Genomic DNA, 27,689 nt, shown 5'->3' on the forward strand with positions numbered 1-27,689 from the left:
TTTTTTTTTGTTTGTTTGTTTTGTTTTGTTTTTTTGGTGTTTTTTTGTTTTTTGGGGTTTTTTTTGGTCCATATTTTAAAAGAAGGAAACTGTAAAAAGAAAATGACAAATGTGCTAGCTTTTCAGATATGGACATCAAGCTCCAGGTTGCTGGGTCCATCTGACCCCACTGGAGAGGAAGAGCAAGCTTGGCTAGAGCTGAAGTGTTGACAGGAGGTTGGCAGGGTCAGACCTCCTGCACAAATGGGAGTTTCAGTCTCAAGACACTAATTATTAGAGTTCACCCCAGGCTATTTTGATGGGATGAACCACATTCTCCTTCTCCTGTCCTGTACAGATCAACTGGTTGTGTATTTAGTTAAGCAACCTCTAATCTGTTCCTGGCAAGGACTTAGCAGCTCATAAGCAAGTACTCTTACATGTTCACTTACAGGAGTCTCCAGGTCAGCAGACCTCAAACCCTGGTAGAGTACATCCATTCAAGGCCAAACTTCCTCTCACTGCTGTCTTCACAGGCCTTGTCTACCTTCTGGGATCAGTCAAAAATGAACCAGATCACCCAGCTGCACTTGGGACACTGAAAAGGTTCAGCTACCAGACGCCCCCCCAGTCAACCAGGGTTTCTTTGCTTCCGCTGCCTGGGCTGAGCCCACCAGTTGAACTATCCAAGCGCATGGACGTGTGTGGAGGGCGCAGATGTTGTCTGACGGTTTGACTCATCTCGCTGGCAGTCTCGTTCGGTGATGATGGGGAAGGCCCAAAGAGGAAGGGCAGTGACCCGTTTAACCAGAAGGGCTGATCCACCCAGGGGTAGACTAACTGGTGATGGCAAGGGGCCATGGCCCCAGCTTCCTTTGTGCTTCCCAGTGTGTGCACTTCCAGGCAATACAAGAGCAGGAGAGGCACACGTGGCTGTTCAGCCCAGCCACGGTGGCAACAGGACTCAACCTTGGCACTCTGCTACTGCTGCAGTGAATCCAACTGCAGCAACCAAGTAGCAAATATTGTAGTCCCAGGGGATCAACAATGCCTGATGGAGAATTTGATGTTTACAGGGCTTTGGTTGAAGCCATGATCCATGGCATGGGGGTGGATGGTGTTTCTTAAATTAATATATGACTCTTGAGTGTATTACATTGCTGCTTCATGACTCCATTCAGAGGAAAATGTCCTTCAACACCACCCATCACCACAAAAGACGTTCAAAACTCCCAAGGATTGAGTACAGCTTATTTAGGGTGTATTCTTGCAGACAGACTCTGAGACACCTATCTCAGCAGGAGATGGCTGTAAACAACATTAATGCTAGTACTGTGCTTTCACTCCAATGGGCTCTGCTTCATTTTTGTTTTATGGGGGTGTGTACACAGTTTTCCATTTTCTCCATCCCATTTGATAGGAACAAGAGCTTGCCAAATCCTTTAGCTCACGTAACATTCTCGGGGGAGGTGTTCAGCACAAGCAGTTGCACTGATGGGCTCACATGCAGTGAGCTTGTGCCCAGGCATGTGTGGTGCTGGTACAAGCGGTGCTGGAGCCCAGCACATCGGAGGCAGCGGTGGGAGGACAGGGAGCATGGGGCAGAGTGACTGTGCAGGAGGGGACAGAGGAGCTGTGCAGAAGGTACACTTGGTGCCTGAGCAAGTAGCGCTGAATGGCAGAACCACATTGGCAGAGTTACCAAAATACACAAATGGGTATCAGCCCCATTGGCTCGACAGTGCACTGGCACACACAGCTCTCGCCTGCTGCCAGCTCTCTGGGAGACAACCCAGAGTCCCAGAGCAGGTTGCTGAGGGAAGCAGTGGCAGGGCTGAGCCCCTGACCCAAACCTAGTCCATTGCACAGAGCCTTCAGTCAGGGCTCTTCAATGCCTTTTTGAGAGAAACACAAGGAAGGAGGCCTATGGTCAAACACCCAAACACCGAGGGAGGACTTACTTAGTGCTGTCTATTTCAGAGGGCTTCCCCAGGGGGCTCAGAGCAACAGATGGAGGGAGGGAGGGGGAGCAGTTTCAGATGATCACCAATCCTGCGCTTTCCACCCTTGCATTTTGGAACCCTGGCAAGAGAGGTGCTCTGTAATCAGCCTTCCAGGACATGGCTACTTTTCCTACAGCTTTGTATGTGGCTGCCAACACCAGTGCCCAGACACAGGTGACCCGCAGCCTTCCATGGCACTTCATCCTTCATGGTGCTTCGGAGGTGGGACAGGGAGATGTGCTACACCCTAAGCTATGCCAGCAGTGATGGTGCAAGGCCTTGATTTGAAGACTTGGTCCTCCTGGTGTTGTGAATAATGCCAAAACTGGTTTCAAAGTAGGGACAGGAAAATAAAAACTCCTTGCCACCATTCTTTACCTGAACCCCAAAGTAGATGTCCAAGAATCATGCCATCTTTTATCTTATTTAAGCCAACATTTTTTACTTCAGTTTTGGGTATCCTTGTTTTTCATATCAATACCTGATCCTTTGTGAGCCATCTGAAATTGTTGGCCAGCAGGGCATCTTGTCCACCTGCAGAAACCAGTTTGCTGGCTCTGTGAGAAGTGTGTCAGTTTATCAGAGTGAAATGAGTTGTCTTTCCATTTCTTTGAACATCTTGTGAGGGGGTGAGCAGAAGAACAGACTTATCTCTAAGCCAGGAATTGCTCTGCACATCTCTATCATGCGGCATTTCACTAGTTTCCACTCGGAACTAGTGGGACTTTTAGCCCCTGCATAGGGAAATTTTCCTGTAGCCCTAATTTGGGTCAGCACCCATCCTTGGATGTCTACTGATTTCACAGCAGGGAAGACAGAAGCAAATACAGTAGCCCAAGGAAGCTTCCTCCTGTCTACCATGGCATTACAGGTATAGAGGATGGATGTACACTCTTCATCCCATTCCTCATGCAGCCTTCCTCCTTTCCCCCCTGCTGCACAGTGAGAGGGACCCACCAGGTAGCTCTATATTGAATTTGGAGCACAGCCTTGAGCCCTTTGACACTCACATCTAAACCACCCAGGTGTCAACTGGCACTTAGGCACACTCCAGAGCATGGCTGGGAGAAATGCAGAGCTGCTGCTACCCCAGCATGCGAGCCCAGCTGCCAAGCAGTGTGGGACCTTGCAGCCACAGCAGATGGTTGCTGTCAGATGAAGAAATGTGCTGCTCCAAAGCCCTGCATGAATGAGGCTCTATGTCACACAGGGTATACACTGGCTGCTTGCATTGCACCTAAGACTTGTGCACGTGATCCAGCAACCTGCAGGTTTTCAACAGACAGCAGAACAGGTGCCTACATCCACTTTGTAGACACTGAGAACACCTTGCACCTGCAGCTGAAGGGGTTTGTTTGGACCAATGAGTCTGGCTTTGCCAGCCTGTTATACTGGCTGCATGGGGTGCCATAATGCTGCCTGGTTATACAGCAGTGCCAGCATGCACCAGCACCTGACTACCTTAGCCACCCATCCATTACCTGCTGTCTGGAGCTAGAGAGTGAATCAAACACCTGCAAAATGCAGCAGTGCCTCTGCTTGGCACCCACGGAGTTTACCTCTGTCACAGAAGTCAGCAGCCCACGTACTGAGAGGCACTTGCCAATACCCACCCATTAGCTCTAGTGCAAACCCCCTCTTGCTGCTTTGTCTGGTCACCAAGTGCTCAGCACCACCTGGAGATGAGCTGTCAATAGCCATTTTATCCTCAGCCAGAAACTACATGTTAGCCTGCTAGTGGCTCCATTGGATTTGGGAGCCCACAGGCCTGCAGCACAGTCTTGCTGCCCAGTTCTTTCTGACAACCCCACGACATTTCGGCACAAGCAAGTATCTAGCAAATCCAACCAGCACAGATGATGCTGCTGGAATTGGGGCCATGGCAAAGCAGAGGCAGGAACTGCAGTGTCAGGAGTCAGGACTTCCCCTGACGGTGTCACAGATGACAACTCAGCAAGTTCATTCTGCAGAAACTAGATAACATCAGCACAAGGTGGTGGTTACTGGCAAACGATCCTGTTCCTGAAGCTTCATCTGAGACATGACAGGCTGCAGAGAAACCCTTTTGTCAAGCAGACCCAAACTCTGCTTTTGCTGAAACCCACGTGGGCTTCTGGAAGTAGCTTCATGCTGGTATTTCCTAGGAGATCCAGGTCACAATGCTGGGAGCTAGAGCTGGAGAAGTCCATCACCTTGCTAACACAGGGCCTTTTTGTCTGGCAGAGTCCCTTGAACTAGACAAGGATGCAGAGCTGTCAGTCTTACCCACAAGTGACCCACCTCCTTCCTTGAGCAGCAAAAGCTTTTCCTTCTTCTTAGGGCCTAACCTTTCTCCAATCCCCATGGCACTCCACTTGAACTCTGCACAAGCACAGCAGGACACAGGACTGGAGAGAAGAAAATCTTTCCTTCCTTCCTTCTTGGAAGTAGCTGAAGTTTAATAAACCTCTTGGCAGATGTTCTTAATCAGCATTAAGGCCATCCTAGTACAACTGGGCTGACTGCCTGCCCCCTGGGTAGGCTTTGCTCACAATGAAATTTTCAGCCCAGGCAGTCATACCACTGCCTGCTCTACCAAATATGTCCCTGGGCTGAAGTATACTTAAGTTGGTTACTCCACTTAAAAAAACCAAACCAAAGAAAACCCACTTTAACTCCACAGCAAGGTATCTGGAGAAGGGTTTTTCACCACCAAATTAGCCCATCACCTTAGCTATTTGGGAATAACTTCTTGCTGACCCTGACAGACAAAACCAAAGGCTCAGCATCATTAAGCTCTCTCATCCCACAACCACATGCTGCATCTTCAGCCTAAACTCAGCCCCAGGTGATGCATGAGCTGCAAAGCCTGGCCTTTGTGAGCTGATCTGTGTCTCCCTGCCAGCCTCAGCACCAGTTCCTTCACCACCTTCTCTCCAAGTGTGTGGTGAGGAGCTGAAATATCTGTGCTGGGCAGGAGACCCAGCTGCATGCAGGCAGAACCACTGAGGCCATCACGGGTGCTGAGGCTTGGGGAAGCATCACAGGCACTGGTTGTGCCTGGAATTACAACTCAGTTGCAGTGGTGGAGTCAGCCTGAGCTGACAGGTGCTCCCAAGGCTTCTGCTCCTCGGGATTCAGATGCAGAGAAAAGGCAAACTCCAGCCATTATGTTATGGGTTCCAGCCCTTCCTAGTGGCCTTGACCAACAAGACCTCCTGCCTGAGGGCAGGATCTTTTCCTCATATGGGAAGTGTTGCTGGCAGAGCTGCTGACAGCAAGCTCCCTGCCCATGGGGCTGGCTACACCTCTGACAGCAGCTACCCTGCCTGCCTCCATCACCCACCTGGGAGATGACCCTGGCCACCCCACCAGCTGCATGGTGTGGGGAGGCTCATGTGCCTAACCAGGGAAAAGTGACCCACCCAGCTCTGCCCATGAAGCAGTTTCCTGAGCCCAGCAGGAGTATGATGCCTCCTCACGAACACAGGCTGTACATGGACCCATTCCCTTTGATTGTGCTGGCCTCCCATCCCACCCTCTGCTTCTCCCCACCTCCCTCCCCCCCCCCGCCCCCACTTCAATTGCCAGCAACCAGTGATCACAAATAAGCAAAAAGTGTGCAAAGCCATGGGGAGCCAGGTGATGCTTCCAGGCTCAGGGAAGCAGCAGCTGTTTTTCTCATTTCTCTGTGAGCATCCTTGCAGCACATTTCTCCCTGGCTCCTGTCCTGCGCCCAGTGATGGGCCGTGCTGGAGCTAGTAGTGCTCAGCAGAGCCTGGCAGCCATGGTAATCAAAGCAGTTTCCATGACTCTTGGTAAATACCAAGGCTGGGGATTTTTGGGGCTTGTTTTCCAGCAAGTTGAGTAGAAGAACCAATAAGGACAAAGACAAATGAATACCTGTTGCTCTTGGCTCAAAATGAAACAAGAGAGACAGGTCACTGGCAAAGGTTAGTTAATGCCACTTACCACAGAGTTAGGGAGTCGCCCTCAGCTGCTGTCAAGAAGGGCAGAGGAGGCAATTTTTCATAGACAATGTGAGAACAATACTATGAAAACTGCAAAGTAATGACCCCCAAGCATCCTCTGCTGCAAGTCAAGGGAGGGAGGGGCTGGATGCACCATCCCCAAAACTGCACACCTTGCAATACCTTGCCTACAAGGGAATGGGGGCAGTGGGCAGGAGAGGATGAGGAGGAAAGGAAGAGGGCTACAATGAAGCTTTGGGAGCATGATGGCCTGCTCAGCCTCTTCGGGATGAGCTGATTACAGGAGAGAGGGAAGAGGAGCTGGCAGGACACTTCTGGCAAAACAGAGTTCTTTCTGCCTGACACTTGTCAGAGGTCCTGCAAGAAGAGTCAGGTATGCAGTGTAGAACACTCACACCAAACTACTGTAGCTGGATCCCAGGCTGTTTATCCCCCACTGCCCTAGGCCTGGTGATTTTGGGCAAAGTGGTACCTACCTTTCCTTAGGAGTGAAGAGGAAAGGGTGGCTTTGCAGAGGGAACTGGGGTAATATGTGAAGGGCACCAGAGTGCTGTTACAAGCATCTAAGCAATGGAAAAGTAATGCAGCTCACCTGCCTGAGACTCGGAAAAATATGGTATCACATCACTCTGGGGAGAGCTCTAACCTGAACTACTAGTGAGTGTGAGGAGCACAAGAGTTATGACCTGAATGTGGATCTCATAAAACAGAAGATGGGAGTGTCCTGGAGGAGGCTGACTGGCACCCTGAAAATTCCTGCTGGTGGTCCTGGCTGTTAAGCTACCTCAGGTACCTCAGAAGCAGAGAGGCCTGCAGGTGAAATGGCCAGAAAGCACCAATGTTGCCAAATGGGCTCACATGTTTAACAAGAACCATCTGATGGAACCACGGGATGGCACCATGAACCACAGAATGACAGAAAGGTTTTAACTGAATGGAATCTTTAAAGGTCATCTAGCTTCAAACCCCTGCTGCGCACAGGGACTCCTTCCACTAGACAGAGTTGCTCAGAGCTTTATCGAACCTGGCCATGAAGACTTCCAGTGATGGGGCATTCATCACTTCCCTGGACAACCTTCACTCCCATAATTTTAAAATGCTCTTATATACAATCCAAATGCTCTTTCAATTTAAAACTGTTGTTCCTTGTCCTATCACCACAAGCCCTGGTAAAATGTCCCTCTCCAGCTTACACAAAGACCTTTAGATGCTCTGAGGTCCCCCAGAGCCTCCTGTTCTCCCGACTAGCAGCCGCAGTTCTCGCTGCCTTCTCTGACAGCTCCAGCCCCCTGCCTGTTGCTGCGGGCCCGCTCTGAGAGCTGCCCGCCGGCCGGAGGTCAGCGCTGGGCCGCGGGGCAGAGCGGCAGCTCCGGGCCCCGCACCGGGCGGGAGCGGTGCCGGCCCGGCACGGCACGGCACAGCCCGGCCCGGCCCCGCCGCTCCGCGGCCGCGCGGCGCCTCCTGCCGGCGGCCCCGCGGCTCTGCCCGGCGGGGAGCGGCGGGCCCGGGCGGGGAGCGGGGCCACGAGAGCGGCCGGCAGCGGGCTCAGGGAGGGGGAGCGATGGCCGCGCACCGCCGCATCCCGCCCGCCGGGGCTCCTGCGCCTGGCTCCGTTCGCCTCGTGTGCGGGTTTGGGCGGGCACGGGAGCGCCTCAGGCTGGAGCAGCCGGCGAGCGAGACCAGAGCTCTGTGCCAGCAGCGACTGCCGTCCTCAGGCTCCTGCGCCCAGGGCCAACAGCTGCGGCTCTACAGCCAGCTGCAGCTATGCCCGGGAGGGATCCAAGTGTGCGGTGTGTGCGCCCACCCGAATGAGGGATGCAGCCCGACGGCTGGCTGGACCGAGGACGTGGGGCTGAAAACAGCCCCGCAACTACCAGGCTACCGGCTCCAGCACCACCGGCACCAAGCCCTGTCCCAGTAGTACAAGATCCTTCAGCTCTGCTCCGGTAGTGCTCCACAGTGCACCTGACACAGGATGGGGTGGGGTGTGGGATGGCCAGGAGATGGCTTCCTGGCCTTTGAGAAGTGTCCAAGCAAATCCACATGACCAGTCCGTTCATGAAGTGCAAGGACACTGCCACAGATAGAACCATTGCATTTTAGATTTGGGGGCCTGTTCTTTCACAGGACAACACAGGCTGTGCCTGGCATATGCCCTCAGCTCCTGCCCATGCCCACGAGATGTCACTGTAATGCATAAGCCTGTCCAGTGGACAGCCTGTTCCTTAGCAAAATGTTTAATTCTGAGAAGGTGGGAGCTGGGTTTTGAGAGGACAGTTACTACCAGAATCAAGAACATCAAATAGCCTGTCTCCTACAGGAACCAGGAGGGTTTGCGGTATACAGAGATGGAACTTTGCACTGAACAAAGATAGAACCTTTTCCATTCAGAAGTCACAGCCTGTGGCATAAAGGGGAAGAGGCCCAAACCCTCTGCTTTAACTTTATTCTTTTGCAGCCCAACCATATCACCTGAAAAAGAAATGCTCTAAACTTTGAGTGTCAAATGCCTTGGTACTGACTGAAATACAGTAGAAGGCTGTTTGGGTGACAGAATTAGGGAGAGGACTGGGTTAGGAAGGACCTTAAAGATAATCTCATTCCAATCCCTGGACCTTGCTAGGATTCAGCTCCTGCTCAAGCCTTGGCTGGAATAGCTAAGCATTTAACTGATGTAGATACATCACTCTTCTGCTGCTACCTTTGGTAGCTGCTTCTAGCATGCTGGGTTTCAAAGGGCACCTTTTATTTATCTTCCAAACCTCTTCTGTTTTCATAGAAGAAATCTTTACTGCAATGTGGCTATTCACCAGAGAAAGGCCACTGCCTGCACCCACAGCACTGCCAGTGCTGCTGGAAGCCATGTAGCAGGTGAGAGAGAGGCCTCCTGAGTAGAGATGAGCACACAGGCTCTCCAGGTGAGCAAAAAGTACAAGATTGCTGTGGACAAGATGCCTGGATCATCTGGTATCCACAAGGAGCTCCCACTGACCACCAAAGAGGGAATTTATTACCATGTACACTTTGCAGAGGGAAATAAAGAGAAAAGGTAAGGAGGCCCAACACATGCTCTGCATCTTTTCAGCAGAGCTTAATGAAAGGCAGAGGTATCACATTTTTCAAAGAATGAAGGTTGGCTCCTGACAGCAGCTGAGGAATGGGTCAGATCTGAGCCATGAACTCCACAGTCTGGGCAGAAGGAAGCACAAAGACACATAAAGGGATCACCAGCACAAGGACATTGTGACAGCTCCCCTGTCTCTTTCTCATCCCTGAAATGAGTTCAAACTGCTGTATTTGAGACTGAAACACAAAGAACCGGTTAAGGATGATATGGTCTCCCTCCACCTTTCCAAGTGGCAAGCCATGCCTACCTATGCTCTTTGGTGTAGCACTGAGCTACTTCTTGCTTGACAGTAGTCAGAGCTGCCTCCAAGGTTCCCAGCTTTCTAGGGTGAATTCTCCTGGCCCACAGCTGCTAACACAGTCATCAAAATCAGCTCTGGGATGTGCTCCACTCCACTCAGTCAGGAACACACTTGGCCTGTTCAGCCCTGGCGGATGCTGCCACAGTGCTGACCCAAACAGAGCTACAGGAGGACAGCATACACAAAGGTAACATTTACTGAGAGATACAGAACTGAGTATTATGAAGGACATACATGGATGGACAGGGTAGCGACACCACTGCAGAGGGCAGCTTGACCCCCTTCCCAGCATGCCGGGAAAGGAGCTGGATGCTACCAGACAAGTAACACAATGGAGATAACTGTGGCATATGTGTTTGTAACAAACAGACCATTATAACATACATTTCTATGGGATCACATCTAGTGATTATATAAATCCATATAGAGATCACTGTATAAAAACTTTGTAAAAAATACTTTAAAAAAGTGTAAAAATGTGCATTCAAAAGCACGGCCGACACGGACAGCTGGGCTGTAAACATTATACTGAGTGTGCTTGTGGGGGGCGCCTGCGCCACCGAGCCCCGACAGGCCTGCCCACCAGATGGGGCTGCATCAAGTGTTTGTGGTTCTTGGGTTTGGGTTTCCCTCCGGAGCGTGTGCCAGGAGCAGCGGCAGCATCTGGGCAGGGTGCTGGTGGGCACTGCCCAGCTGCCACTCCTCAGCCTGCAGCCCCTGCTACCCATGGGCTGCGTGCTCCTTGCAGGACACGCTGTGGCTTTGTGGGTCCCAGGGCTGAGAGCAGGCTGAAGGGCTGTGATGACGTATCACAGGGAGGTTGCCCTCACTGGCACCACCAGCCCCGCTCCCAGGTTCAGCCTCAGAGTACATGGTTGGCAGGTTCCTGATCTTCTCTGTTCCCATGTTTGGTCCATAGTTCCCAAGGAAGCCCACTGGGTCCTGGCTGCACCAGGCCTGGGTGCAAAGTTCTTCATACAGTACATACATTAGAGACCCTGGAAGACCCTGTGCCACTGTCTCCTCCTCCTGGCCCTGTGCCACCTTCACTTCTTCTCTAGCTGCTCCAGCAGTGGGTTGGCTTCGCTCTCAGGAGTCTTGATGCTGTCTGTCCGCACGATGCAGGTGGGACGGTGCCGGTTCAGCATCAGGATGAGCTGCTGCCTCTCCTGTTTCAGCTCTTCTATCTGGGCCTTCAGCTCAGCATTCATGAGCTCTAGACGCTCAGACTCCTAGCAGGACAGGAACACAACTGCATGTGACTTTATCTAGCAGGACAAGATACAAGAAACAATTTGGCCAACATTCCACCTCTGCTCAGTGCTGTCCCTCAGCCCCTGCAGCAGGGGAGCAGGCTGAAGACCTGCCAATGCATCACATGCCTCCAGGCAGTTCATCCCCAGCCCTGCTGCCTTGTGCTTGGCACATGGTGCCATCACACAAATACAGAGCCACCACCTGGGGCAGGTCTCTGCCGCACCCCAGGAAAACCTGTGCCTGGCTACTTTCTGTGGTCTTGTAAGGTGTTTGGGAGCAAACCCATGTTTAAGTTTTCACCCAGCCCATCTGTAAGCATCTGCCCTTATGAACTGACTCCTTGCCATGTTGTCATCTGCCCAAGTCTCACCACTGTTTGCAGAAAAACAGCAAGGTGCTGGGACAGTTTTTCTGCTCTGGGGTTAGAGGTGGAGGTGGCATCTGGCCTCTGAGTGGGAAAATCTTTAGGACTTTGATCAAGGGGCCAGCACACTGCCAGCCCCTGTCCTGTGCCACACTCATATGGGTGTTCCTGCTCCAGCACTGAGGCAGAGACATTATCATTCCTCTCTCACCACAAACCTAGAGCCAGCCTCCAGCCCTCTCCAGCCCTGGTACCCTGGGTAAGCTCTGCCTGGGCATGTACATGGCCACCACCTTCACAGCCTCACGAAAAACAGGGGCTATATTTTCCCAGATAAAGGCACTGGAGCAAGGGGTGGCAGAGGGGCAGTTCAGGAGGCAATGTTGCCTGCAGCTGGAGCACTGTTCTAGGAGGTCTCTGCTGTGCCCTGGGACAGACAGGGGCACCCACCCGCTGCAGGAACTCCGTCCTCTCCTTCTTCTTGTTACGACATCGTGCTGCTGCTACTTTGTTTTTCTCCCGGCGCCTTTTCCTTCTCTCTTCTTCCTCATCCAGCTACAATAAGACAGAGAAACCCAGATCAGAGACAGTAGGTGTGGGGGGGCAGGAGGTAGGGGTAAGCATGTAGCAGCCCCACCCATGGCAAGGCAACGTGGCAGCCACCCGGTCACGGGCCATCAGCAACATGACTTAATCCTCACTGGAACCAGGCATGCTGCTGCTACAGCCTCTACCTCCACTTTGTGGGAACACAGAGAGAGACACCTGTACCCACAGCTGAGGACATGGCTGGTAGGCGAGAGACAACCTTCACAGGGCTGCTTCCTCCCTGAGAGAGGGAAGAGACAGAGAATAGAGCCCCCTCCCAGAAGCAGGGGTGGTTTGTCACACAGAGTCAGCTCTGAGAGCACAGACATTGAAAGCATCACACACACAAGAGGCAGAAAAACTTGGAAGATACCCCAGCTGGGCCTGCCCCATTCCAGTATCTGGAACTCTTCTGCAGCTTCAGCACTGTCTGAGTCACAGGGCCACCATAGTAAGGCAGGGACAGGTCCTGCATCCCTTGTAAGCTGGCAGGACACAGCAGTACCTGCACTGTTTGCCATGACTCAGTTCTCTGTGCTCTTTGACTCAAACCACACAGGCCAAGCGAACAGACCCTATGGGTTAGAAAACCATAATCAAAGTATTTAAGAATATATGCTGCAAAGCTTGTGTAAATGGCCCATGGCATGCCTACATCCAAGAACCCAAACTAGCTCCTTCAAGAAAAATGAGTGCTGGAAAGCCCTGTGAAATCAGGTTATACTTTGTAGCATAGATAGAGAAGAAGAGGTCCCCAGTGCCTTCATCCACATTTGGCCTGGGTCTCTGTAATTTGAGTGTCAGACTGAACTGCCTCATTCCTATTGACTGATACCTGGTGGCCACAAGATCCTCCCACATGCAGACACATCAGCAGTGCCTGATGGTAATGAAGGTTGCAGATGCCATCCACAGTAGACTGTGCACACTGCTAACAGTCACCAAGTCCAAAACCCACTAATTAAAACATCCCAGGTGATGTACAAGGACTGGATGAAACATGCACTCAGCAAAGGTAGGGTCAGGGGGTAGCTTAAGTAAGCTGCATGTCCAATACACAGCACATAGCACACTATAGAAGGCAATGTCTGAGCTCTATAGCACAGTTTTGTATCTTTTCTTACTTACTTTGCAAGAATTATACCACAGTTGCTATTTCAGTTGGGGCTAAAATATTAAGCAAAGCCAGCACAAGCTAGGCACAGACTTCCATAATGCCAGGCTGGCACCATTCTTTTGACAAGGCAGTGTCATGGGGCACCAATGTGCCACACTTGGAAGAACTAGGATGGGAACTGCACTGATGCTCCCAAGTCTAGTCAGAAACAGGCAGCTCACAATGCACCCACATAACTTGGATATGACAGGTTAACAGAAAGAATCTGGAAGGCACTAACTCTACATTCTGCTGCCAGGTCTTACAAAATTGCCTGACAGAATTTAAGAGGAGGTGGACATCAGGGTAGATGGAATTCCCCTCTGCATATTTACCAACTACTCATCTACCCCTAAGACAATTTCTTGGTCTTTTAGTTCCAGGATTACTAGGAGGATGCGTAGAGGTCACATGCTCACAGCTCTAAAGCTCAAAAAACACCCCCAAACTTGGCTTTAAAAGTACATCTTGGGGCGTAACAGCAACTGGAAGAGCAACCAGCAACTGCACCAGCCCTGGGAACTGCCTGGCATTTCCATGCTCTGTTGGCCCATTCAACTAGAATTACAGACTAAATGACTTGCCTCTGACCCTAGCTCCACCCCACAGGGGGCCCAGCAAAGGTCTGTGTCCTTTAGATGCAGTACAGATGCCCAAGGAAGGTGGCTCAACACAAAAAGAAGAAGCTTGAATCCTTGGTTCTGCTTTTTAACCACAGCTCCTTTAGCTTCATAGAAATATAGAAAGGTTTGGACAAGATTTTAAAGATCACCTAGTTCCAATCCCCTGCCACAGGCAGGGACACCTTCCAGTAGAGCAGTTGCTGAAAGCCCTGTCCAGCCTGGTCTCAAACCCTTCCAGGTATGAGGAATCTACAAATTTTCAGGGCAGAGAAGTTCTCTTCTTCAAGACAGCAGGTTTTCCCCATCTGCTTCTGCTTGATTTCAGTTCAAAAAGGTGACATGGCCCTAGTGCTGAGTGTTAGGACGTTATTCAGAGGCACAATGAGGGACAGTGATGATGTACCACCCAAAAGCTTGTCCCAGCAGTTGATCTCCAGGGGATCCCTGTGGGTAGAAGAGTCCCTGTGGGGATGCCTCCTGAACTGCTTCAGTCAGCAGCCTCAGAGACTGAGGTGATCATCTGCCTGAGGGGCAGGGCTCAGTCCCAAAGGGAGCACCCCAGGTGGGATTCAGGGGTGGAGGAGCCCAGCAGCGTCTGTCTACACCTCTCCAAGAGGAGAGCAGCTTTCCCAGTGGGGCTGTCCATCACCCTGCAGAGAAGCTGGCACACAACACCCCCTGGGTGGGTTTTGTGTGTCCCCCTGGGCACAAACACCCCAATGCCAGGAGATGCTGGTGCCCTCAGCAGAGCAGAGGAAGCTGCCTTGCCCAGGCTCATGGCAAGCAGCCTGTCCTCCCAGGCACTACAGAGTGGCATGCCAGCACCCAGCATTCCTGGGCTCCAGCACCCTGCAAGAGGAAAGCAGCTGCAGGCTGCATTGCAAAACTGTGCGTGGGCAGCTTCTTGGCTGCTCATGGGATAAGCAGCTACTGCTTCAACTCCCTCAGGCTTTTGCTGCAAAGCCTTGCCAAGGGCAGCTCCATTTGCTGTCTTCAACTCCTCAGCTTCATAGGCCATGCAGGGGAGGAAGCAGCTGCATGGAAGGTAGCTGTGCAAGGCTGTCAGTAGGTTTTCTCTTATCTTCCCTCTACATGGTGCCTCAACAGCTGGCTCAGAGGACACTCAGCAATTCCAGTACCTGCTGCAGGGCAGAACTGCCCTTTCCCTGTTACACAGATGCCAGTGTCATCACATACCCATGCCCACAAAAAAACAAAATCAGCAGTTGCAGGGCCAGCTCAAAGGTGCCAAAAATCCCTCAGGAAAGGAGCTGGGCCTGGGAAGACAACATAGCCACAGAGCCACCCTCTTTCTTCCTGAACCCATGAAGAAAGGCAGGCACTGCAGACTATTTGCTGCATTAATACCCAGGCCAAGAGCTTGGAAGAGAATTTGGCTTCAACTGCAAATCCGTGACTGCTTTGCCCATAGAGGAATGAAAACCACTAGCATTCCCCAGGGCCTTACAATGGCCTCCCACAGTATCCTAGCCTCAGCTCTTTCCACTGCAGAGCTGTCCAGTCATTCCCAGGCCATCTCCAGGCTGCACAAGCTGACTGGACACTCTCTTGGGCACAGAGCTCCTGTGCAGGATGATCAGATGAACTACATCATACCAGTTCTACCCACAGGAGTCCACCTCAAACAGCTGAGGGGAAAGAAAGGGATGGTTTGCACAGGTTGATCTGGCTGCTGCTGAGCTTCTGCCAAAAAATTAGGCTAAATTAAGTGTCAGCACCATTTGGAGAGCAGGTTGCCCCTTGGAACTCCTATTTTACTTCCTTCAGCTCACAGCTCATCACAGGCAGCTTTTCACATCATCCAGCACCTCCTTGCTCACACTGCCAGAGAACACACATCACCCCATCCTCATATGGCATCATCTGACATAACCTCACACAGAGCAAATGCTCTGTTCAGAAGGCTGTTTATTGGACCTTTTAACAGCAGCCAGCACCTTCAGCAACGTGGGACCTCTGAAACGGTGGGTTCCCAGCTCCATCTGCAGGCAGTAGGAGGTGCAAACACTCACCACCAGTTCAGCCAAAGATTGGAAAACCAACACATGGGACATAGGGAAAACACTGTCCAAGCATCTCCCAGTCCCTTCAGCCTGGTTCTGACATGGCAGCCTGTGGTACCAAGCAGAAACTACCCACCTTCCCCATCCCAGGAAACTCGAGGTGAAGCCAGGGCCCACCCCAAGCAGTGGGGCAGGGGCAGTTCCCAGCCAGCAGTGCCTGTGGCAGAGGCTGAGTCACTGCTCCACATACTTGTCCACACACCCCATTCCTGCTGGAGAGGCAACACCAATGCCAGAAGCACCAAGGGCTTGTTGACATGGGTGACAAGGCTGTGTGACTTCTACTCTGGGTGCATGACCCAACCTAGGGACATGCTGGTTGCACCAGACCCCACGCCACTGCAGGGTTTGAGTTCAGATGGCTGCCAACTGCTGCATTGGACCAGTCAGGTCTGGGATGCTGAGACTACCACTGCCAGCCAGGGACAGGAAATCAGGCAGGGAGAAGAGGCAGCTGCCAACATGCATGCACATCACCAAACAGGGAGCTTATAAAACACGCTGCTGGCCACCCTGCTATGACAGCCAAGCACAGGCAGGAGGGAAACCCAGGCAAAAGCAGACAACAGTCCTGCAGGGTCACCTGCAGCCAGCAGCCTCCAATACTCACCTCACTTTTGACAGGCTGGGGTCTCTTCCCAAGCTTCACCTCCAGGAACTGGAGCGGTGAGATCATGGCCCCGATGTTGCGGATGTCAGCGCACTTCAGCTCCTCGGCGGTCAGGGCTGTGCCGGGCAGTCCTGTCAGGGGGCCGAGCCCAGGCAGCGCACCAGCCGCCAGCGACGGGTCGGGGATCTGCCCTGGCATCATAGCAGGGGAAACAGCTTCCTAGGCTGGAGGGGCACAGAGACAGCCCATTACAACCCACTTACAGGGCCTCATCACACAGCACAAGACAAACTCATGCTCCAGTCCCATCACCTACAGGGGTATGAATCAAGGAAGGCAGATATTCTCCCCCAGGAAGGGCAAAGGCAGAAAATAAGCAGAATCTGTATTACAGAAACCAAAATATATTAATCCTGCCAGGAAGAATAGGGGTGTAGATCAGGAAGGGAAGAGACCTGAGAGGCAAAGCAGCAGAGGAACAGGAGCTGGCTGCAATGACAGTGATGTGATCCCATGGACACCCTTCTCAGGATTACAGCGGATCAAGTTAGCTGAATTTTGATTAATTTATATGTGGATTATTAGTACAAGAAAAAAAAGGCACAAATAGGAGCATAACATGCCCTAAGCTGGATTCCTTCTGGGCAGGCTCAGCCACTGGTCAGGGCTGGAACACAGCACACAAAGACCACAGATAAAACTGCAAGGAAAGAAACCCGCCACTGTACAAACATCTCTCAGCACAGACATGAGGAAACAAAGGCTGGAGGAGAAGGGAAATGGTGCAAGGTTCAAAAGACCTCTTCTATCATGAAAGAAAAAAAGTGAGTATAGGATCAGGGCAAACTTTAGCAAGTCACTTATAGGGAGGCGAAAGGGAGTTATCAATAAGTATGAAGAACAAGCAGCAAAGATGTAATAAAATTAAACCTAAAATGGGAAGTCCATAGAGCTGGAGCTGTTACATCAGTCCACAAGCCATTGGAGCAATGGTTGTTGGCTGCAATGCAGGTACATCCCTGCTGTGTAACTGGCCTGGGACACTCACAAGTTACCTACATACAACATTCAGAGTCAACTTCTGTCCACACAGCAGCCATTTTCCCCTTTTCTTCAACTCAACCACATGTCCCAGCATATGTGCACTGCTCTCCTTGCTCTGCCCATCCAGAGAAGTCCCAGCACACTGTAGGAACCTCCAGGCAGCCACCCCATTCTGCCCCTGTGCAGGAGGCCCAGGAGAGCAGGCATAAGGACAAGCAATGTCAAGAGAGAAACAGACTAAAGGAGTGGACCCAAAATCTCAGTGTGCAGCTTTCTGCAACCACAAGGCAGGATTCAACAAAGAGCTGGGGAAACCCATGGAGGCTCTAGCAGCACCAAGTGTCAGAGAAAGGAGGAGCATTAAATGAAGGATAAGCTTCCACTCTCATCTGCTGAGAGGTCAGGTAACAGGTGATACAGACTCTTCATCCAGGCAGTACAGTTGTGCAGACTCACACACACACATGGCCAAGCCAGCTGCCACAGCTTGCACTGGCCATCCTGGGGAGACAAACCTATGCCAGTACCAGGCTGAAGAGTTGAGTAAAGCTGCATGTGAGATAGACCTGCTGGATCACCAAATCACAGAATAGCTGAGGCTGGGAGGGATCTCTGGAGATTGCCTGGTCCAACTGCCCTGCTCAGGTGGAGTCAGTGGGAGCAGGCTGAACAGAGTTAATCATGACAAACTGAGAAGTTAAAGATTTCTGGGCACTGGCACATCTCTTTACCCATGAGATTTAATATATTTGTTAATTTGAAGGAACCAGAGATAAGCAGCAGAAGGAAAGGAAAAACAAGCATAGAGGCTAGTCAAGGGCAGAGAGACTAATGCAAGCTCTACAGCATCCAGCACGAGTGCTGTGCAAGCTGTACTGGTGTGACAGACAGAATGATTTGCAGCAGCGAGTGTCTACAATCTGCAGTGAGCTGTCATACAGTCTAATCTGCCAATGAAGAGGTCCAGGTGTCAGCATGAGATGTCCCCTGGCAGGGTTTGCTCAGCTGTGACCAAGAAGACTTGAGAAAGAGCAGGGAGAGCAAATGCAGCAAAACAAACCATAAAGAGCTGGCAAGCAGGAATCAAGCCCTCTGCTCCAGTCATCCTTTAGGAGACCAGAAAGGGGAGAGCAAGCCAGTGCTCAGGAGTGCTGGGAGCACTGCTGTGGGGAGAGGAAGCTGGGCAGAGAGAAGGTGATCTGCATAAGGTCATTAAAGCCTGAAGAGAAGACAGGAAAGACAGGCAAGTAACTTCCCAAGAGAATAAATACTACCTGATGAAATGGACTTCTGCCCATTTGGTGACAGAAAAGAAAGAGAAGATACTTGGTAACAATACTTGACCTCAGAAAAGACTACAGGTCAACTCCTTGAGACTGCAAGGACTTAAACTGATGCAAAGTATTAATTCTTCCACAGAGATCTCTAAACTAGAAAAGTGTAATTCCACATCTGCAGTGGAATTTTGTACTGACATCTTGCACCAACAGCTTGTAAGGTGCCCAGAGATGCCCAATGCAGCTGGGCTCTGAAGCTGCATGCTACCTCCCTTCCCTTTCCTTTCAGGCCTACACATGGCTAAGATGCTTCACGCCTCCAGAAATAAGTACCACCACATCCTTAGGCTGCACTCCAGACAGGAAAACACAGGTTATTTAAGGAGTGTGGCTAAACCCCCACCAGCTTCCTCAGAGATCGTCCCTCTCCAGCAGGAAGCCGCCGGGTCAATGAGGTGGCATCACAAAGGGGAGGTGAATCTAGAGGTTCTTCCCAGGAACCCCTGGCACAAGACAGACCTGTATGGAGTTAAATCCAGTCTACCATTTTGGGATAGCTGTATACACTGCAGAGCTGGCCATTTCCCTGGTGCTGCCACCAAGATGACATGCTCTGGCACTGGGCAAGACACCTGCCAACAGTAGCACAGCCCTCACTTAGCAATCCCACAGATGTCCATCCCCAGCCTGAACATCTTACATCGAAATTTAAAAAATAAAATAGAAAAATAATCAGTAGCAAAAGTATATGAGCATCCACTTGAAGTCTCTCAGACTGATTTGGGCCCTGACTGACCCAGCCTTTCACAGGCTTCAGGATGAGAATTGACTTGAATGGAGCACTGGATGCCAAAATCCATTCTGGACTTGGAGGACCAGAATGGTTTGGTTCTTGGTTTTAATTTATTCATAGAACCATAGAATATGCTGAGTTGGAGAGACCAACAGGATCACTGAGTCCAGCTCCTGACACTGCACAGGGCAGCCCAAGAGTCACACCATGTGCCTTAGACTGTTGTCCAGACACTTACTGAACTCTGTCAGGCTTGGTTCTGTGACTACTTCCTTGGAGAGCCTGTTCCACTGCCCAACCAATATCTGGATGAAAAACTTTTTTCTGATATCCAACCTAAACCTCTCCTGCCTCAGCTTCATGCCATTTCCTCGAGTCCTGTCACTGGTCACAAGAGTACCTGCCCCTCCTCTTCCCCTCACAAGGAAGTTGTAATTGCCATGAGGTCTTCCCTCAGTCTCTTCTTCTCCAGGCTGAACAGACCAAGTGACCTCAGCCACACTTCATGTGGTTTCCCCTCCAGGCCCTTCACCATCCTTGTGGCCCTTCTTTGGATGCCCTCTAATGGCTTAATCTCTCTTCTCTATTGTGGTGCCCCAAACTGCTCACAGAATTCAAAGTGAAGCCACACATGTGGAGCAGAGCAGGACCATCCCCTCCCTTGACTGGCTGGTGATGCTGTGCTTAATTGTCTTTCATCACAACATGCAGTTGACTGTCATGCAGCTGACAGGCTAGACAGTCCATGTCCTCAGGCAGACAGAATATAGGGTCACTGCAATTTGTGAAATAAGAAGCAAGGAGAAATCCATTCTTCAGACTGGGGGACAACCTAACCACTCAGCACCCTCCCCCCATGCACTCCTGAGCCTGGGACAGGTCCCTGGGGACAAGTGGCTAAAGATTTGAGAAAACACTGTCTTTTCTCCAGCACATCTTCTCCTTCTGCATCTTTGATCTGGTAGCTTAATAGGCCTTGAAATAGCCTTGGTACCAGTGTAACACACAACACAGGTCAGAGTGAAGGGGTTGGCCCAGTATCCAATATGCTCTAAAAATTTATCCTGGATCCAGGGTCTCCAGTGCCAAAGCCCACATCACATCTGTATCAGTGACAACCAAATTTTAAGCTCATCTAACCAAAGTGCCAGAAGCCTCCTGGATAACCATGAACCTGCATACTAAGATGAGCTGAAAACTAGGTAGAAAGGGGGAAATGAGTATTTTCCAAGTGAGAGCTTGCTCAGGGGTCAGAAATCTCAGGAGCACAATGAGAATTGCGAAGAGTCAAGCTGAGTTAGGCCTTGGAGAGGAACATAACACTATTTCCAGCAGGGCTATAACCATGGAAACAACAAGGAATGAGGAGGTGCCATCCCTCTCTGCAGAGAAGGTGTGCAGTAACAGATCATCTCCCCAGTTCCTGAGGGCCCTCAGCCCCAGCCACTGTCACTCCTGCTGATTGGAAGGACTCAAACTTGAACAAACTCCAAGCTTATTCCACTCCTTTGCTTCTTCCTAATGTAAGCACAACTTTCTTTTCATCTCAAGTTCCAGATACTTTCCCATTTTCTTTTCTGGTGAGTGCCAGAGGTAAGCTGTACTTAGACCATGTGAAAAAAACAGAGTATGGAATTCTATTTAATGCTTTGGTCTTCCTCCTAAAGCTGTTCTGGCAGACATGGACATGCCTACCTATAGCTCTAGCATATTGGTACCATGTTCACATGCTAGGGCAGAACTTTAAAGTTCAGGATCTGAGTTTGATCTTTAGGTTGCAGCTCTTCAACAGCCATATCTTGCTGGATGGGGTGAATGAAGCTGGTGCCTTGCCAATTCTTAATTCGTTTCTGGATATTCTCTTGCAGCATTTGCTATTTCTAAGGCACATGAACCAACCCACCTCTGTATTCATTTACTTTCTTACACAGTGCTTTAGTTGGGATTCTTATTATATATATATATTTTCTTTTCAGAACTGATTAATAACACAGCCTTTTTCCCTCAGTGCCAGGTGGTCTTTCAACATCTCTTTACACGAGCTTGGAAATGTCATGTCTTCAGTAAAACGTAGCCTTCTGGTGTCCTACATTTGAACCACACAGTTCCTTTGTAGGCATTGTATCAGTTATGCTTTTATACACAATGAAGCCAATAGCAACACATCAAGGGGAAAGAGAATGTGCAGTCTTGCATATGACCATTGGATCAGCATGACACCAGCTTCTTGAGTTTACATTCACCATAACTCTGCCTTCTGCACCAACACTATTCATCATTTTGTGCCATGACATCGAGATGCTCCAGAGTGAATTAGGAGACAGAGAAAGCTTTCTTACAACTTCAGTTCAATGATGAGTACCTTATATCATTCATTGCTCTGTTCAGAAACCATCTTTGCAGCAAAAATCTGGTCAACACATGTTTTCACAGGTCAAAATTCAGTTTGTATTTCCTCAGCTTTGCCTCTACACTCCCTTATTCTGGTTTAAATGCTGTAACACAGGACTTGACCTCTTGCCGAAATGTCTGTAAACCCTCCTGATAATTGCAGCAACTTTTGCATCCTTGCTTTGGCACTGTTCTTCCTGTGGCTTCAATCAACTCAGCTATTTTATCAGCAGTCTCATACTCAAAAAGCTGACAGCAACCCAGCTTTCTTTGCTTACCTTGGTTTTGCTGCATCTTTCCCACCAGTTTCAAGTGTTTGTGCTCCCCAATGTGTTCAAGTGCTTTGTTCCCCAGTTATGTCCTTATGGTCAGCAGTCTGTGACACTGGTTGATTTAACATTTCTTAAAGGCAGCACCCATTACTCTTAGTTTTTCTCCTACTGCCAGAGTCTGTTATCTTCTGGAAACCACAGCCTAGAGGGAAGAAGATTTACCAAGTTCTTTCTGTCCCATACAGTTGCTCAGCTTCCTCAGTGACACTGCCCCCCACATACCCTTCTATTCTTTCTTCTGCAGTTCTAATTTTTTAATTTTTTTTTAATGGGTTAGGTTTTTTCCTCTTCCTATACTGATTTGGTTGCTGCTTTTTCAGGGGACTCTTTGTTTGGGTTTGTACTTGTTTTTTTTTTTAAGAAGTTGATGTTTGCACAGCAGTTATAGCATAAAATCTAACATGCGTAGGCATAATTCATATAACCCAGGGGGCTTGTACTTCACTTGCTAGCCTGTATTCACACCCCTCCTGCCACCTCTTCACTGCTATTCTTACCCACAGACTAAAACTGGCACAGGAATGCCTACCTGTGTTGAAATCATGCATTCAATTCCCTGCTATAGGCCACCTCAGTTTGTATCCACCATCCTATGCACCCAGAGGCACTGTTTGTTTCTTTATAAACCAAATGCAGTTCTACTGTTACACCATGAGCATCATCCTGCAGAGACGACCATGACATCTCAAAGCAGGCTCTGACAGTCACACTTCAGTTTAACTTGCCATTACTGCCTTATCTTTGGTGTCAGCTTCCTTGGTGAGAGTGAAGGCTATGTGCAGCCTTATTTTCAATTTTGCTGTCTATAATACAATCACAGTTTCTTACAACATAAGCTATTTCACATCTGCTGACATATATAATGGTTGATACAAGTACCCTCCTGTTGCTGAGAGCCAGTCTAGCATCTAATATTGCCAGCCAGCAGATTCTGACACTCTGTACCTACCAGCATGTTTCTCTTTTGCCCATGTTAAGCACTGCACTAAGGCAAAGTCTGTCCTACCAGCCCTCCTCCATGCTTCCTGCAGAATAAAGGCCATGCCTGCCTAGTATTCTCTAATCCAGGCTCAGCCTGGGTGCCTGCCATTACTTGTCAGCTGTCACGCATCAGAGCACTGCTGAAGTCTGTAAGCCACCATACAGTCTTTGAACTCTTCATCAGTGTGTTAGCACCTAGCACAGTATTGCCATTTGTATGGACTGTCTTAGAGCACCCAAGACACAGTGACTGGCCTTTCATCTCCTCCTGGCCAACAGGGAATAATAATTCTGATTTGGAGATCAGAAGCAGTGCTACCAGCTTCTAGTTCCATAGATTCTACTCTGCTTTATTGCCATTTAAAAAAATTTTTTTAGCTCTGGCTATCAAGCTACCTCATCTGTATGTCATACGTTTAATCTTTCTAGTTCCTTCTGTGAGTAGAAGGATGATTTATATGAAAGCCCTTTCCTGACATACCCAGCTTCTCATGAACCAAGAATGTAACTTTCTAAACAAAGACAGGGCAACTGGCTACCACTCTTTCCCTGAAGCTCTGAGCCACTTGCTTTCTTCCATCTGGACTCTTCTGAGAAGAATGCAGTGTGCTGATGGTCTGAAGCCTACAGACCTTCTTCCGCTTCCACTTCAAGGTTCAGGCCCCAGTGAGAACAGATGGAGGCAGAAAGACACTACCCCATATTCCCAGTTCTACAAATACCTTGCTGTGTAATTAGAGCTTTCTTCTGCTATCTAAAATATGATACTCTCCCATTGCCACACAATTCTATCTGCTGTAGATGTATTTAATTTTGAGCAGCACCTTATAGTCATATCTTCTGTCCAGCTGCTTCTGCTTTGCATTGTTAAAAGCAGAAACTTGCAGGGCCAGTGCCAAGCACCAAAGTGATCAAAGTTATTTGCCAACCATCAGAACACAGCAGCAGACAAGCCCTTTGGAGGTAACCAGTCTTTTCAGATCCCCATCAGTAGCTCTGGTAAAGATGGACTTTAACAACAGCCACGGTGTATTCATTCATTCAGTTGCTGGACCTGCTAATGCCAAGGAACACACCACCTACAGCATACTGAAAAGCTGCAGTGATACCACCTGAGACAAAAACACTCACAAAAAAGGTGCTCTTTACTGTTTTATGGCATCACAGAAATCCCTCCTTGTTTAAAGGCCAGTTAAAGGCATGGTCACAGCATGGCCTGTCAAGTGCACTGAGGTGGAGCACGCCACCTCAGAATGCACGACACTGCAGTACGTCACTACTCACTGTAGTGCCTCCACACCCCATTTCCATCCCAGGAGGGAGAGACAGCTCCTACAACCAGGCTCTAGGCTTGCAGGTCCAAAAATGCATCTGTGCCCTTCCCACAGACACCGTGAGCTGCCATTCTTGCTGTTCCTTTCCTCCCACAGGCAACCCCATGTGGTGGGAGAAGAGTTGCAGGGTTTGTGAACACCCATACATGTAACCTCCCACCCCCAGATCAGAGTGAGTGGGGGGCCACAATGCTGAACAGAAGAAGGAGGTATGAAGAACTGTTCCTCAGGAGGTGGAATTCTAAACCTACTTCATGAGTGGGAACATTCTGGCTCAGTCCTGCACATCTAGCTGGCAGGAGGAACATCAGAGTCATTGACAGGACAGAGGGCTATAAGAAGCTTTCTAAAAACAGGAATGCAAAGAGCCCTGCTGCCCTCCTTCCTCTTCTCCATCAGGGAAACTCAGAGCTTCCTACATGATGCATATAGAGCAGCCCAGAGCAGACAGTGTCTCCTTGGCAGAAATGCCATTTTGCAGCCCCTTGTCCAACTGAGTCTCACCATTAGGCCTCCACACCTGCCTGTCTAATGCTTTGACTTCTTGCCCCTTTTGTGAGAAGGGGGAGGGATACTGGTTCTCCAGTCCTCAGCTTTAGAAATAATCTCCCCTTGCCATCAGCAAAGCAGTCAGCTCACAGCCCTTCCTCCCTGAGCATTTTCCTCCATACCTTCACAGGGCAGCAAAAAACTCTAGTTTAGCTGCTCCCACCACTGCAATGCAGTGACTGACTTCCAAGCAACCTGTGACAGCAGGGTTTTGTACAGAACCTACCATAACAAGGCTCCCCTACTCTGATAGTTAATTGCAATAACTGCAAATAAATGCCACTAATTATCAAAGTATTATTAAGATTGCAATTAATTATTTGAGGTTGTACCACCCACTGGACAGCAGTATAGAGCAGGAAGGTAAAAGCTATCCTATTCGTACCTGAAGGAGCTCAAAGGGGCTTGAGAAGGAAAGAATATGGTCTGAGAAAAACCTCAGTGTCTGAACTGCAGTCCAATAACTGACTTGTTGAAGTTACCCAGGACCTTCCATAACCACATGTGGTCAGGGCTAGAATCTTCTTCAAGAAGACAATCCTGCTCCAGCACAAAGTTCTGCCCTCAGGGGTCAAGGATGGCTTCAGAGATGACAGCCCCCACACCCCCTACAAACTCCTCAAAATGATGTCTTAAATACCAGAGTCATCCACAAAGACCTCTAATCCATATAAAGACTAACTCTGGCTAGTTTGCAACAGCACTGCTCAGCTCAGAGGCCTGTATGTGCCTTCAGCTCTCCGGCTGCATGTTAAAATAGCCTGCAATGTTTGGATTGATACTCTGGACAGTCCAAGCAACTGAGAAATGCAGCCAAAGACAGATGGCATCAGGTTTGCAGTGCCCCCTCCTTGCTGCACTGGCACTGCAGGACACACACACGCTGGCAAGGGGTTCCATGCCTCACCATGGCTCTGCCTGCCTTGCTTTGGGGCCAGGCCCACTACGAACAGCCACTGCAGTGAAAAGAGCCTCTTACAGCTTCACATTCAAGTCATTGCATGCTGCCAAGTACCTGGCCCAGGCAATGCAGCTGAAGTAGCTAACACTAGCACAGGGAAGGAGACCACAGAACAGATGCTCAGTGCTCATGAGCAGTTGGACACATTGCTCAGATGGACAGGGCAGGAGGAGGCAAGAGGTCCGAGGGAGTATTTACTCTTCCTTGGCAAGGAATGTAGCACAGAGACCTTTGCATCCTGTAAGGAGGGAAATACTCAACTGTGAGGATGCAGGGAAAGCATCCATAGGAGTCTCAATGAGGAAGCAGAGGCAATAACCTACACACTAATTCAGCAGATTTTGTTAATTCCCCAGACACCAGGAGCAACCAGCTGCTGGATGACATAGTAATGGTGTGGATGGCAGCTCCTGCACCCATGCACTCATCCCCTAGATGGGTAGGTTTCGCATTTTTAAATCACTAGGACTCAGTAAGAATCCAAACTGCGAAGACTGGCATTCACAGATGCCCTCACACAAGCTTTTAGCAACAAATTCCCAGGGCAGACTCTGTCAAGAGCCTCCAGACATAGATTTTTATGCAAGTTGTCCCAAAACTAGCTAAAAAATCCTGGTCTGAGCTACAGAAGCATTTGCTTCTGCTGAGCTCTTGGAGTCCAAGCACACACACATGCACACACACTCACAGTTTGGCAGTGGTTGTGTTCCAGGGCTGGTAATGCAAGCCATGGAGCAGGCTGCCAAGACAAGCAAGAGAACGAGCCAGGCCCTGTTTCATTGGCCACCATACGCTGCATATGGCCCTGGAACCAGCCAGCACAGTGTTCTCACCCTCCTTGAAGGCATAGGAGACCCTGTGTTTTCAAATACACCTCCACAGGGCCTTCATTAAAGGAAAATGGAAACATAATGTGGCTCTTGCTCCCCTGGTATTTCTCCCTTTCCCCCAATTTGCTCTCAAACCTATTTCCCTTCCATGGAAAAAAGAAAAGTGCCTCCTGGAGCAGAGCGTGCAAAAGAATGCAACTTCCATTCAACTCCATGCCTGACTGCTAAAGCGGACTTGGGACCGCGCGGCGGGGGCACCTCCAGGGCCCCTTTCCTTCCCCGGGCCTCCCGGGCTGGAGACACGGCTGGCGACAACCAGCGCGCCGGCCCGGCCCGGAGCCGCGGGGAGCCCGCGCCCCTCACCTGCGCGCCCCGCCGGCAGGTGAAGCGAGGCGGCGGCGGCCGAAAAGCGGGGGGAGGCGGCCCCCGCCGCCCCGCAGCTCCTCAGTGCAGCAGCAGCCCCGAGCCAGGCACCCCCAGCCCCCGCGCGTCGCCGGGTGCGGGGGCAGCAGCCGGCTCCGAGCCGCCCGTGCGGCCGTGCCCGCCCCGCGGAGGGTCTCCCGGCATCGCCGCGGCGCGCCCGACCGCCCGGACAGCAGCGCCCTGCCCGCTGCCGCGGGAGACGGGATGCTCCTCCGGGCGCCCCCCACTCCAGCCCCCGTCGCCGCTGTCCGCCACCCCCGCGCCGCCGCCCGCCCCTGCCGCAGTCCCGGCCCGCTCGGCACGTCCCCCGCCCGCGCCCATACCCACCGTGCAGGGCGACCGGGCTGCCGGGGTGCCCGCGGGGCCCGGCCGCAGGGGCCGGGCGCGGGCTGCAGGCTCAGCCCCGCCGCCTCCGCCGCTGCCCCGACCCCCGGGCCCCGCCGGGTGCCGATGTCGGTGCCGGCCGCCGCCGGGGCGCCTCGGCCCGCCACCGCCCGCCGCCCCGGTGCGCGCCTCCCGCAGGCTGTGGCAGGCGGCGGGGTGGGTTGCATCAGCCCCGGTTATATAGCGGCCCCTGGGCTGCGGGGAGGGGTCGGGAATGCGGAACCGGCCGGGCTGCCAGCGCCACACGTCAGGGAGGGCGGGGGAGCGGGGCCGCGGGGCGGGGAGCGCCGCGCAGGGGTGGGACCAGCCGGGGCACCCCGACATCCC

At 50.9% G+C, this 27,689-nt stretch overlaps 1 protein-coding gene across 1 annotated transcript; it reads right to left on the reverse strand.

The window, feature by feature from the left end:
- Positions 1 to 8,385: 8,385 nt before the first annotated feature.
- On the reverse strand, positions 8,386 to 27,358 carry JDP2 (Jun dimerization protein 2). Its single transcript, XM_021542782.3, has 4 exons — positions 27,306 to 27,358; positions 16,064 to 16,287; positions 11,453 to 11,557; positions 8,386 to 10,613 (listed from the first exon to the last, which is right to left on the reverse strand). Exons 2-4 carry the CDS (start codon positions 16,262 to 16,264, stop codon positions 10,428 to 10,430), a joined length of 492 nt encoding a protein of 163 aa, XP_021398457.1. The 5' UTR covers positions 16,265 to 16,287; positions 27,306 to 27,358; the 3' UTR covers positions 8,386 to 10,427.
- Positions 27,359 to 27,689: the final 331 nt, after the last annotated feature.

Source organism: Lonchura striata, chromosome 6 (assembly GCF_046129695.1).
Source record: "Lonchura striata isolate bLonStr1 chromosome 6, bLonStr1.mat, whole genome shotgun sequence".
Classification (NCBI taxonomy): Eukaryota; Metazoa; Chordata; class Aves; order Passeriformes; family Estrildidae; genus Lonchura; species Lonchura striata.